The 14,363-nt window shown below is 41.3% G+C and overlaps 1 protein-coding gene across 2 annotated transcripts in view; it reads right to left on the bottom strand.

The window, feature by feature from the left end:
• Nucleotides 1-13,805, bottom strand: part of CUL4A (cullin 4A) — a 35,938-nt gene extending 22,133 nt beyond the window's left edge. The window contains exons 1-7 of one of the 2 annotated variants that reach the window (XM_084494942.1): nucleotides 13,567-13,805; nucleotides 13,211-13,326; nucleotides 8,681-8,784; nucleotides 6,574-6,643; nucleotides 5,107-5,180; nucleotides 3,544-3,706; nucleotides 1,037-1,126 (exon numbers count right to left, since the gene is read on the bottom strand). In XM_084494942.1, the coding sequence (XP_084351068.1) occupies nucleotides 1,037-1,126; nucleotides 3,544-3,706; nucleotides 5,107-5,180; nucleotides 6,574-6,643; nucleotides 8,681-8,784; nucleotides 13,211-13,326; nucleotides 13,567-13,753 (804 nt within the window). In that variant the 5' untranslated portion in view covers nucleotides 13,754-13,805. Of the gene's footprint in view, nucleotides 1-1,036; nucleotides 1,127-3,543; nucleotides 3,707-5,106; nucleotides 5,181-6,573; nucleotides 6,644-8,222; nucleotides 8,597-8,680; nucleotides 8,785-13,210; nucleotides 13,327-13,566 lie in introns of those variants that run through there. The other variant, XM_084494943.1, reaches the window with a different exon arrangement.
• Between the last annotated feature and the right edge of the window lie 558 nt (nucleotides 13,806-14,363).

Below are 14,363 nucleotides of genomic sequence, written 5' to 3'. Positions count from 1 at the left end.
AACCACATAGTTTCTCCTAGGGCTATCTGTCCCTATGGAGAGTTAGCACGTAAGAATCTTGGGCTTCAAATGATCAAAACAGTTACGCATATGTTGATATGTGTGTGTGTAAATATATATGCATACACAAACATATACACATGTATATGCATAAACATATAAATGTAAGCACTTTATAAATTAGAGCCTTATTATTTTTGTGCTTTTTTCCCCAGTTTTCCACCAGGCCTGTAAAGCAGTAAGACTTGTGGGAAAACAATGCATCAGAGCATTTCATCTCAGGTCCTGGGGGAAATTCAAGGCATGAGGTGAATGAAATGGGATTAGACACAAAAGATCCACCTCAGTGTCATGTAGACAGGAATTTTCAGAATGTTTGTAGCGAGTCAGCGTTAAAATTGAATTAATAAAAGTAATATGCTGTATCTTAGACAACCAAGAAACACTTCCTTGGATTTACATTTTGAGAGAGAAACACATTTTCAGGCTGCCCACCACAGGGCATAATTTCATCTCAAGAGCACAGGAAACAAAAATGTCACGTCTATTTAACTAATAAGCAAAAGAAATAAAACAGACAAGTAAAATTAACAAAACAGTAAAAAAAAGAAAAAAAAAAAGTAAAAAGGTTACTTCGGTATTAAGCACAGAGTAGAACGATGCCAGTGGATATTTCACAGCTCTTGGGCAAAAACACAGTTGATGGCACATCTTTAAGCTTTGTGTGGAGATCAACTTGCTGGTAGTGGGACTTTAAATACACAAAAATACCACTGGGTTTCTCCACCCCTAATTTACATTTATATACGTTTATATGACATATACATACATGTATATTCACATCTAGAGGTAAAACATTAAGGCAAACGGGACTCCATTCTTCCCCTTGATACAGTACTGCAGTCCCCAATGCATAAACACCACTCACACCAGTAAATTTCACTTATTACCATGCTATGGCACTACCAAAAGTTCTCACACAATCCCACAGCAGATGAAACTAACATAAAAGCTGTTATCTATATCATGCACCTACCTCTCTTTCTTGCATTAATCTTTGGCCCTCTGCAGCATATAAGCAATTTGTCTCTTCCAGAAACCTCTGCTCAAATGATTCCTTGTAAACCTGCTCAAGAAATGGATTTAGTTACTTACATTAAGCTGCCAATAAGGGTAGCATATTCTGGTTGTCAGACATAAAAGGCAAGTAAAATCTCAGGAATGTACACAATTATGACAAGTGTTTAAAATTGCATAAACTCGTAAGTTCTCTGTGTATCTACTGGTTTTAGAAATACTCTGATCAGAGATGACTTTCCAGCGTAGCAATAGTGTGTTTCAGCCATCAACGTTAAAATCATCTAAACTGATAGCTTCTCTTTAATTCATGTAGTCCAAAACTGGTACCCAACACAACAGCACATCTAATCCGTTCAAGTTCAAGACTCCCACTGACGCTTTTGTGGCCAAAAAAAAGTTCCAACTAGTGAAACAAAACAGATAATTTCTGATATGTTAATTCACATCTGCCAGGTTCATCTCAGGGGCACAAAAGAAAGATTCATTTTACCAGGTAAAATGAACTTCCTTTTTCTAGTGAAGGCACAAAGTGATGACTAAAAAAGGGCAGCAACAACCACCACAGACATTGAGAAATTTCTGCGTAATGATTAACATGGTTTAATATAGAAAGGAGATAAATTAGAAAGGACAAATACATAAAGTAGTTAGAGCAGACTGGAGAAGGTAGCTAGGGAATGACATGTGAACAGTCAGTGAAAAGAAGAAAGTCCTTGAGTATGGTAGATGAACAGAAGGAAATACTTTTCCCAAAAGATAACACAGAGCTGTAAAATTCATTATTACATTCTGAGTTTTTTCAAAGTCCATAAGGAGGAAGAAATTTTTTTTCAATGCATCAAACATGAAACCTCTGGCTTGAAAAGCACTCAGTGTATGAGTTCACTAATTCAGCATCACAAGCAGACATCAAGTGATTGCTTCAGCCTTCTCTTTACACTAGGCTCCATGTTCAACAGGATTGAATACTAGATTTAATTTCTTACCATCCTTTCCCTCAAGATCAGTGGCATAACTTTCTGACCTATACATTAATGCAATATATATTCAACTATTTTCTGTATAAATCTTTACAACAAGGTAACTGCTATAGAATAGGATTTACATGAACAGGAATCAGCTTTCAACAGTTGGTCCTCCACTGCATAATCGCCTAAAAAATCAGGAGTGGCTAGGAGCTCAATTGTTTTCAAATGAAATATAAGAGTTGCTTTATTAATTCATCTTTCACCACAGGCTAACCTCTGGTGAAAGAAAATAGAGAAGCAGAGATCCTGGAGTATAATTACGGGATTATAAGCACATCTGTGCCTCGATATAGTGACAGGTAACACAAAAGAACAGAATAGATTTGGTTAGGTTCCCTAGTGAAGAAAGAAAACCACACTGTTGAGCCAGTGAAGAAGACTGCAGACTGAAATCCAATTCTGTAAGAAGGATCCAATAAAGGGCAATGTTTATCTTTAGTTAGCAGAGTATATTGCTAAAAATAATCAATGTTAACATCTACAAAAAACTGATGCAAGTAGAGAAGGCTTGCAAGTGACAATGGGATAAAAGTGGGAAATGACATGCATATGATCCGAAAATTCACTGACAGAAGTTTCTCTTCTCTCTTGAACAGAATAATTACTTACAAATTCTTCTCATACACTAAAGAGTGTAATTACAGATCAAAGTCTGGAAGGTTAACATGAAAAGCAGAAAAGCTGGCCAGAAAGTACTTTCTAATAGTCTTTCATACAGTCTTCCCCTTTGCACTCTTTTTTAAACCCTTATCCAGTTTTGTAATAACGTATGCTACTTGGGAACAGAGCAACCTGAACAGTTCCTAAGAATGAAAGAGAGCTCCTAAGTTTTATTGCACATCATACAACAAGGTCAACCAGAGGACAACACATACCAAAGTCAAAATCACAATATTTTTTATATTCTGTTTGGTTACTTAGAATCAGTTCTAATGGAAAAATCCAATTATCTACAGACTGACTATAATCATTTTAAAGTGTTTGCCTTAACTTTGCATCTAAGTCTGTCTTTGCTCTCTGCTAAGAAGTTGCTGATGTAGTGATGTCTTTTGCAGTAAGACCCATGATCTGGACTCCAAAAACCTTTTCACAGTGACAGAACTGATCTTTTTTGGTTGCTACACTCCACCTTCAGTAGGATTACAAAACAAGTAGTTAAGACAGACAGGTATTACACATACTAAAAGACTTGCAAACCTTGCAAAGCCTTAAAGCCAGTGCATCAGCTAAGAAAAACAAGCAAAGAGGTCTCATTTACAAACAGAATGAAAGACTAGATAGGGTAAATAAAAGGAAACCACGTCTCAATCTGTTCGACAGATTTTGAAGCACATGCTTACTAGCAGAATATAATTATTTCTGTACGACACACATATTAGAAGTCCAAACCCTGTTTCTAAGTGTAGTGGTTATTAGTGAAATTTGCTGTACTCACCTGCAGATCAGACAGCATGCTCAACAAACTTCGCAGCAAACTTCTGTCCACAGCTTCACCACTTCGTTCTCGTTCAATCAGCAGAAGGATTCCATCAATAGTCTTGTTTTGAACTTGCTTATCACTAATGACGTGGTTTCTAAATAACTCTAGCCCCATATCCCTGCAAGAATATTGAAAATTAATAAACCATACTGTTGATTCTTTTCAAAAATCTGAATCTCAGTTTAAGAAAATACATACATATTAATATACATGTATATATAATATATACAATACAGAGAGTGAATGTATTAATTGTGCATATATTCTCTTTTACATGATCCACTAAGGGAACTATAACAATAACCATCACAAAAACACCAGGTGAGGGGCTACAAGATGCATCAACTTTAGTTTATGCATAGTTCAGGTGACAACTATGAGCAGTCTGTATTTCACCTAGTAGACTATAATGATCTCTGTGTATAAAAAAACAAACCACCATTATCACCAAAAAAACATATTACTATTATAAAAATAATTACAAAAATGAACATCTACCTTAACATTAAGATCCCCAGGGTCAACCTTTATGTCATTTATAAGTTTTGTTTCAAATCATTTATTCTCTGTACATTTATGATCACCTGTATCACATTTGTATTTCATACTAAGATGATGAGGAATGATGCCTCTACATCTGATCACACGAAAAAGCCAATTATTAATCATGTTCTTTATCAAGGAAAACAGAGGAATCTTAAGTAAAAGTTGTTTCCCCCAACCTTCTTGTATGCATAAGGATTTCAGTAAATGGGATGTTCCCACTGTGAGCAAAAAGGCACAAAGTGTGAACGGATCCAGATCCCTTTGATAACCTTCGGTAAAAAGCAGCCTAACAAAAAAAAAAAAAAGAAAAAAGGAACTAACACAGAGCCCAGAAGGGAAGACTTCATGTGGGACCTAAAGAAGCATAGAAGTAACACAGGCAGGGAAGAAGCACAGAGTTACTTCAGCATTTTGTCTACATGTTTTTTTTTTGCTTTATATGGAGTAACAATACCAGAAAATTTTGGAAAAGCCTGGGTTTGTTTGTCCTGGTTACGATATGAAATCCTTCCCAAGAAGGATGCTGAGAAACAGAAGACCCAAAGATGTGACCATGGGGTGCTCCAAGCCCAGCAGCAGCATCCAGGATTAACCTCAAAGCTCCGAGCCACTGCTCTCAATAGGCCAGTGTAGGAGAGGTGATCTGCACCTTGTGAGTGTACCTAACTTATTTAAAAAAAACAGAGCCAGTAGCCAAGCTTTGAACTTTGCCAAACCAGGAGCACCTGCAGTACAGCTGGGCCCAGAGGCAGCAGCCAGAGGAGGCTCCCAGCACAGCCTCACCCAGGCAGTGACAGCTGCAGCTGTGTGTGCCTGCACTTGTTAGCATATCTCTTCTTTTCCTTCACTTCACAACAGGTATTCCTGGGGGTGGCAGAAATTATTACGTGAAAATTTCATTTTCAACCTTGCGCAGACTTCAAGCACGTGCAGATTCTAAATATTAAGAGAAATGCTTACATAGGTACCTACCATATAGAAGGAAGCATTGAATTCTGAAGTACGTATGTGCGATCCAGAAATAAGAAAATGCTTCTGATCATGATCTGAAAATACAGAAAAAATTGTTCTTGCCTTCATCAGCATACAGCATTTTAAGTTGTAAGACAAATTCTCTAAGTTGTATCACATACACATGTACCTTAATTGCTCATGCATCTATTTTAAACTCTTGCGGTAACTTGTATGGCTACCGATATGTAATTTATTGATGTTAACGCTATGACTAAGCAGTACAACAAAATATATTGAAAACGGTTTTCAAATTCGTAAGCATTTAACTAGTTTTATTAGCCTGTTTTAGTGCTATTTAAGTTTCAGTGCTATTGAGATGAACGAGCCATTAAGCAGTACCACCAACACTTCCAGTAAATCTGAAAGTGTTGAAATATGCTGAAATAGCACGCTCCTGTGGTTTTCACTTTTATTTTCTTTCTTTCTTTTTTTTTTTTAAAGAAGCTTAAAGCAGAGACACTAATAAACTGTGCAAAAGACATTTTCACAATGGAAGTTTGCTGCTTCTGAAGCAATTCTCAAGCCGACAGTTTCTGGCCAACCATATCAAAGTAAAACAGCAATGAGACTGTTTTGTTTTTTTCCTTAAACACCACAAGTGCTAATTCAGCACAAAGGCAAGAGAGCCACTTGCCTCAGGTTGTTGCTTTGAGGACCAAAACAAAACAAAAAAGAACTCTCAAAAGTAATTAAAGTGAACAGAGTTCATATTTTTACAAAAATACAAGTCCAGTTTAATTAACTCTATTTTCATTAGACCGTTGAATTTATTTTGCATAGTTTCCACAACACTTTCCATTTTTGAGATAAAAAGCACTTACCTCTGCCCATCCCCCGCAGAGGAGGGGAAAGAAAAGGACTTGAGGAATGAAAACAGAAATTCAACTATTTTGGGCACCTGTAGCCAAAGCTAGGTGAGAATGCAGTGAAACCTTTCAAATGCTGTCTTCAAATTATAATGAAACATTTTAAAAGGACAATTTCTATGAAGCATATTTGAGAGAGGATTTTCTTCTATAACATAATTCATCATGGAGGTTGATGACAAGAAGGGGAAAGAGAGATTTAGCTCTTTAATCTTTCTGTATATTCATCTCTGCATCACAAAAAGAGTCACAAATTAACCCAGCTGTTGGAGCTATCTAAAAGCAAAGCTTGTGGATTCTCCAATTACTCAAACTGCAAACAGCCAACAATTTCACAAGCGTCAATACATTGCTGAGTGATATTTCAGCATCAGAGTCAACAGCACTGCTGAACCTGGCTTTCAACAACAAAACTGCCCCCAGCTATCAAAAGGGAAAGTGAAAGCCTAGGCTGAAACTTGGAGGAGATGCAACAGTCCCAAGTTAAAACCATAACAAATTCCCCTTTGCCAGGCTTCACATCCCAAGGATACATATTCTGAACAAACATTCAACTTACCATTTGTCTGCAGTGATCTTGCCAGCATTTATTTATCTTCTTTAAAAATAAAAGACTATCCAGAGAATCTGTACAACACCTATTAAGGAAAACTAGCTTGCCAGTAACGTCTGAGGCCGGATTCCAGAGATGATCTTTGCCAGCCATTAAGCAAATCTGCTCTGTGGATGTTCTGCTGTTACTGGGACTGCCTAGGGATAAACGGTTAATTGCAAAGCTTCTGCCCAGCACAGGGGATGGCAATTCTCCAAAAGGCCTCCCTGTGTTTTCAAGGAATAAACGCTCACAGCTCTCCAGCAATACCATCTAGCGGCTGCACCGTACAACTCCGATACAGATTTAAACAAGAAGTCCCATCAGTGTCAAAAACACCCTTATTGCCAGTCGAGGTGAGCTGGATAGAAAGGTTTACTTTGTTTAATGAGTTCACACTGTGCGCAACAGGAGTGACCCTAATCTCTTAGAAGCAGTTACAGTTTTAAATAATCCTCAATAAATCCAAATACCACTCTTTTCACGTACATCTCCAGGTCTCCCGAAGTAAACTATGAAGTTTTATTAATTACACAACAGATCCAAGTGTTACTTATGCTTTCAGAATTGCAGGATGTCATAGAAGTAAATCCAAGCGTGGCTTTGCCTTCCTTTCACACACAGTATCATCCCCAACTCCCCCTGGCCAAATCTGATTAATGTAATCTCACGTCCTTGGGATATAAAGCACTATACCTGTAAAACACAAAATTCTCAGCTCTTCAGACACTGGTTCTGTTGGGCTCGTGGGGAGAAGGCAAAGTTTTAAAATCTAAGTTTTACAACATCTCTTCAGAAGTTGGGCTGAAGCCTGAAAAGCCTGGGATGCAAAATTGGTCAACTGTACACTGCTTTATAGTAGGCTAAAAGACTTGGACCTCAGACTACTGCACTGATTAATGTACTTTTTAGTCAGAGGTGATTTTTAATATATCAAATTAAATCTAATGAAAAAATGTGCTGCATGATTAAGAACCGAATTCACAGTGCCAATTTATGTACCAATATTTCTCATGTGCCATGTAGAAGCCAGGCTCCTTTACTGGGACAAAAAATACAAAAAAAAAAGGCCATGCTTGGACTTAGCTAGAGAGAAAAAAATAAAACAGAGAAAGCAATTTATCTTCTTTATGTGTGTAGCATCTACCTGGGGAACGCAGTGAACTGAGAAACTGAGTTATAATCCAAAGCACATTTAAAGCATTTGCCTAAAAATAAAAGGAGTCTTTCTGGAACCCATTCCCCTGTTTCCTTCTATTTCAAGCAATGATTTTCTGTAATAAAATACAGGCAGGAGAGCTGGGAAACAGGGTTAGCACTCAGATCACCGCAGCATCTGTTCACTATGGCACTCTCCAGCATCTGTTTGCCAAGGCACTCTCGAGGACAGCCTGGTGGGCGTAGACTCTACTTATCCTACTTCCCGAGCAAGCGTAACCAGTAGGCTATTATACAGAAGACACATAAAGCACGCCCTCAGCATGCAAAGCACAATGGGCTTCAGAGCCGGCTGCACCCAAGTGTACAGAGAGGATCTGCAGGCACTTCTGTTATCAGCTCAGCCACAGAAAGAGAAGCCTGGTAACGTAACTTGAGAAAGCTGGGGGGAAATTTACCGTAAAACTTCAGTGCTCTGCAGGTCCCAGGGCAGCCAAGTCATCTTCTGAACTTCGATCTCTCTTCCAAAAACTTCTCAAGGTGCATGTGAGGTATCTAAAGGGCTTGTTGAACACCTCTGCTACGTGTTGGCACTGACTAGCACTTATAGTTAGTCATAGAGACAGGTGTACCTAATATATTGTTACTTAGACTGATAGTGCTACTGAAATTTTCTAGATTAACTTTAAAATTTGGATTCCTACTAAAATAAATGGTTGTCACCATGTTACTTCTCTGTCCGCAAAAATTATTTACCCAGATGACTGAAGCTGCATATGGTGGATTTGAAAATATTTAAGTCATAAATACACAACCTCAAATAACACTGACATTTTGAAAAAACTGTTATTTGAAAAAAAAAAAAAAAAAGTTTTAAACCCAAATCTAACCATATCTGTGCACAGGAAAAGGATATTCTCTAAATTGAAGAATTTGTGCTTTCACGTGATCTTCACAGACTTGTCGCAGCTGTTTGTACAGTGTAGCAGAGACTTTGTAAGAACATAGATTTTCAACAGCCTAAAACCAAAAAAGTTGAGATGAGATTAAAAAAATTAAACGAACTCAGATTTTGCCTGTGTTATCAAGACCAACACCAAAGAGGGGAAAAAAATCAGCATTACTTGTCCAAACTACGCACCAAAACAAAGCTTATTGAAATAAAATTAGCCAAACTATGTAGAAAAATTAATTTTTTGTGATTTCTTCCTGATTTCGGTCCCTTCTTACACTGTCAGATGTCATGCACAAGGTACATCATCATCTCTATCATACTTCAGATGTGCTGTTAAACATTACAAGGCTTTTTCCACCCATTCTGCTCAGCAGCAGCAGTCTTTCTGTAGGTGCATTTGTGCATGCCTCCACACGTGCACACCAGCTTATTTATTTTATAAATAAATAGCTTATTTATTTTATAAATAAATGCTTATTTATTTTATAAAAACACAATCAAACCAAGTATTTTAATCCCTTCTCTCCATAACATTAAGGATGAATTATTGTTGAATACTGATGCATTTCAGCATTACTGTAGATTAAGTCTTTAATTATTAAGCGTGTTATTTCATAGAGGATTAAATAAGATGGGGTTTTCATCTTTCACATTAATTAGGTGAGGTGGAAATAGCATCAGAGCCAAACACTTAAACTATTGTCTCAAAACGGTAAACAAATATAGTTGTTGTCCTGTCATTTTATTAGCTAATTTCTGTTTCTACTGATACACACACTAGGTATAAGGTATATAAACCGTGAAAAAGAATGAAAGCCTTAACAATTAAAAAACAATTTATTTGGACCTCGTGGGATTCAGGTGAGGATTTCTCCTTGCTAGTTAAGAAAAACAACTCTGCCCCAAACCAAGTGTTGCTGTGGTCACTACTTTAATGTGAACTGAGCTGTTACAGCTGATGTAGACTATGCTGGGACAGCTCTGGACACCTCTGTAATGCTGTTGTTCAGCTATACAGCAATTACATTGTCTCACACCAACATTTTTTCCCTCACAAGAAACTGAGTGGGAATACCAAAGAGAAAACGTAGCCTCACTTGATACCACTGCCTATATTTAGATTTTGTTCCAGGCACGCTTTATTTTAACTTGTGTGCTGCATTTCAATAAACTATTTTATTAATAGACCGCAGCATCTAAAATGAATCACAATGAAGACAGACAAACACTCTGTGAGAGCTGTAAAGTTTGCAGTAAGTATTTGTGGCCGTTCAGTGCTTCGTACCAAATTATCCAAAGGACTTGGACAAAACGAGAAAACCATCCCGTCTCTTCCTTTAACTTCACCTCAACTTCCTCTGTTCTGTGAGCTGGTGCTGCAGAGAACACTGCGTGACACACGAAGCACTATTTCGTTTGGGTGACCAAGAGTGACCCGAAATTGTGTTCCCTTGCTCCAGAGGATCTACAGTGACATATTTTGTTGATGAACAGCATAAATGAACTCAGAAAGTTTCAGGATTTCCCCAGTGCTTGGTCTTTACTCAGTTCTGCTGATATTTTAGCTTTTGTGTGTGTGTGCCTTGTTTGTGATATAAAACGTCATGCTGCCTAATATCAGCAGGTAACTCTTTGTCAAAGTACTAGTACATGATCTTCACTCTGCTTTTACTTTAGGACCACACAAACAATTGTGCTAGCACGTGAGCAGGTCAAGAGAGAGGTGAAGGGGAAAGTGGCTCTTTGGGCAGCAGCACGGGCTTGAAGCGTGCTTCAGACTGCTGCCTTATCAGCTGGGTACTGCCTCTAACTAGCTGGTGCTTGCTTTTGTGACTGGTGTGGGGGGCAAGCCAGCAATTCCCTTCTTCTTCACCTCTTGTTTAATTCAGAGTTGTTGCTGTCTCTCTCTGAAGAAACATAATTTGACTTTTATTCATCTTGCACACAATTAGTCTGGGAAAAAAGCTGTAGTAATTACCACATCTACAAGGATAGGAGAGAGGGAACACTGCAGGCTCTTTGCCTACACAAACCTAGTGAAAGTTTTGAATAATGCTTTTAATGGCTTGTTTTGAGCAGTCTTCAGTTGTAGTATGCAAATTATTGCTGCTGCTTGTTCTATTTCCTCCATAGGTGTTAACATCCTGAAGAGCCTGTCTTCCAAAACACAAAACGAAAACAAACAGAAAAGTACTCATAAGGTGCTTTATACTGCTTCTTGCTTTTCTGGTCTGAAAATTGAAACATCAGGTGACCCCTGCAACAAACAGTAATCACACGCAACTATTTTTCAGACACTTTGTTATTTTTTCTGAGACATAGCCCTTCCTATCCATCCATACAGATAAAAGTCTGGTCAAGGCTCCAATGTTATTTTTTTCCCCTTCACTGCAACAATATCTTTCTCTATGCCCTCAGGAAAGGCATTTCTGCCCCATTTTGTTTTATTTAGGATCTTGTTGCAAAGGGAATTTTCTTTCTCCATTATTTTTAATCACTTGCTGCTCACTTGGCAATTCTTTGCACTGCCCCACTTTCTCTATCCCATCAAATACCAGCTACTTCTATCAAAATCTGTGCAATCCACATCCAATCCCAGACATCATTTCTATTTTAGTAGCAAAAAATTGGCTGCCGCCCTCCCATTGCTCACTGGCTCTGCCAAGCACCTTCCTGCTTTAACCCCTGCTGGCCACGAACGCTTGGGAAGGAGCAGCCTTTGGACTTCCCACCAGGCCTTGTCACTGTTCACTTTTTCCTCAGCCACAGAGTCAAATTAAACAAATCAGAAAGTCCAAGAGCAGCCTGCCTACCTCACCGAGCCCCAGCAGGCTCTCACGATGCCAGAGATGCACAAAAAGCAGCCCCGACAGCAAAAACAACTGGTACAAATGCAGGAATTTTCCCGGGTGGATGGCTCTGTGCTCACCAACAGGCAGTTAAAACGATCTGTAAGTACAGATCAGGTTTCCAATAGATGCTGAACTTCATCTTTTATTCCTCTGGCAGAAGAAGGTGTATGCATGCATGGGCACACTCACAGCCACCACCCACTGTACAGAAATCTTGCTGATTTGCACCAGTGCCTTGCAGATTATTGGGCTGACCTTATAACGTGCAGTTTTTACAAACAAGCAGACAAACAGAAAAAGCAAAAAGTACAGCTCTGCCTCCACAGCTTATCTGAAATCTCTCTCATTCTCTTCTGCCAAAACTCAAGCCTGTACCCTGGCGATTTCATACCCACATTACTATAATCTCATTTCCGAGCCTCTGAAAACAAGTTAGGTAACATTCAAAGCATCTGTGGTTTTCTTTTTTTTTTTTTTTTTTAAGCTGGGCATGAAAGAGCATGATTTTTCAAATGCTCATTTTAAAACCATGAAACATGTCATGTAATTCAAACTCTGCAAACCTGTAAATATTAATAGATGAGTATATCAGTCCAGTTATCTGTTTAAAGGCATTAAATCCTATTAAGTCAATATGCATTTACATAATGAGCCATTTTAGAACCATACATTATATACCTTAACTAATCACAGAGAGAAATCTAATCAGCTCCCAAAATTCAGCCTGATTTCTTGACCACAGACCCAACGTGGACTGCTGGTTTTGTCTCCTCTTAGAGTCTCTACTTTGCAGACATTAAACTTATTTCTACTGAATATTAAGAAAATTTGGGGTGAGAATATTAACACCTTAAGTCCTGATCTGGCAGCAAGATCCACATTCACAGACCAAACACCTGCACCCACAGAAAACTCGTAATTAACTTAAGCTGTGCTTAAGCAGAACTTACCACATGGGTAATTTTCATAATGACATGATCGTTGAAAAAAATTACTACTCCGGCTAACTATCTTTATTATTTTAAATGTATATGCATGAAGAACTAAGCCATAATTAATGGAGAAAGTAGAAAGGAAGAACAGGTTTGTGATTATTCCTTATTTGTCCATAGCCCCTCTCCAGTAGCCCTGATGTTTCAGCAGTACTTTTTCTGTATTTTCACTAAAAAAATGAGAACTTTGATTAATATGAAAATGTACAGTGATCTGAATGAAGGTAAACTGAGAGTTTGGTGTCTGCTCAACCAAGACTCTCTCTTTCATTCTCCAAAGATGCTGAAGTCTGACTCTTGTTACAACAAATAGTTTAACATTTAATCACAGGGAAGTGAAGTTATGTATAAAAACGGGTTATAAATTCTTTATCTGCACAGCCTGGTGAAGCTAACACCCCATTTTCCGCACCTTGAAGGGGGTGCGGGATCGGAGAGGCTGAACGCCCAGCCCTGCCCAGCCACAGCTTTCCAAGCCTCCAAATTGCTTTTTCATGGGCCCAGATGCTGGTGGCTCTCTCCAAGGAGCCTTTGATACACAAAACTGCAAAAAAATTGAGTGCAAACAGCGCACGGGGAGCGCGGCGGGGACCATGCGGGTGACACCCAACCCCCCCCCCATAAGAAAACCACCTCACGGGTGTTACCTGGTAGAGCTCCTCGAGGTTGTAGCGAATGGAAACGCTGCTCTGGATGGCCCCCACGGCGTCGTGAAGTTTCTGCCAGGTGTCCTGCGTGTAGTTATCGGGCAGCTTGGGCCTTTCTGCCGAGACACAGGGCGCGGGGCGCTGCCAGCGGGCGGGGGGGGGGGGGGCAGGGCCCTGCGGAGCCATCTTACCCCCCCCTCTTCCCCCCCCCCGCTACCATCCCGGGGGTGCCAGGCGAGGCGGTGACACCGCGATAAGCGCCTGTCCCCCCTCATATCGCGATAAGGGGCATTAGGGAGCCCCCCCCACACACACGCGTTGTAAACAAGGGAGGGGAGCGGGCAGCTGGCACCCACCTCTGAAGTTCTTGATGACCAGTTTCTTGGACGGGGCGGTGGTGGCGGAGCCTCCTCCTCCTCCTCCTCCACCTCCTCCCCCCCCTCCCCGGCTGCTGCTGGTGCTGGCGGCGGGGAGCTTGGTGAGCCCGTTGGTGTGCCCCACCAGCGCCGACAAGTGCGGCTTCTTCTGCGCCTCGTCCGCCATCTCCGCCCCGGGCGCCGTGTCCGGCCGGGGCAAGGCGCTGGGCTGGGCTGGGCCGCCTGGACCCGCCTCCTCCTCCTCCTCCTCCTGCTTCTCCTCCTCCTGCTCCTCCACCCGCCCCCACGGCCCCAGCGGTCACCGGCAAGCGCCCGCCTCCCCCCCGCGGCGCCCCGGCCGCCGTCTCGCAGCCTCCCCGGCCGCTGGGCGGTGCGGGCAGGGGCAGCCCCACGCACAAAATGGCTCCCGGGCGCTCCCCGCCATGGCAGCACCCCCTTTATGGGGGTGAAGGGGAGGCCGGGGAGCTGGGGGGGGGTGGTTTAGGAGCGGTGCTTTCGGGCGCTGTGTGTTCAATAAGAGGGAGCGGGGGGGTGAAGCCACCGGAGGCGCCTCAAAGCCGAGCGGCGTAGCCACCCTCCCCGCGCCCCTCCGCCCCGCCTACTGACGCGCCGCACGCCCCGCCGCACGTGGTCCCCGCCAGGCCCCGCCCCCCGCGCATCCCCCTTGGCTGCCGGCACGAGGCCACGCCCCCCGCGCGCCGCCGGGGGCGGGAAAGAGGCGCGGCAGGAGACCACGTGACCCGGCGGGGCGGAGGGGGCGGCTCTGGCTCCGCTGG

Source organism: Aythya ferina (genome assembly GCF_964211825.1).
Source record: "Aythya ferina genome assembly, chromosome: 1".
Classification (NCBI taxonomy): Eukaryota; Metazoa; Chordata; class Aves; order Anseriformes; family Anatidae; genus Aythya; species Aythya ferina.
Note: the sequence above shows the minus strand (reverse complement) of the source record. Positions and strands in the feature narration are given on the sequence as shown.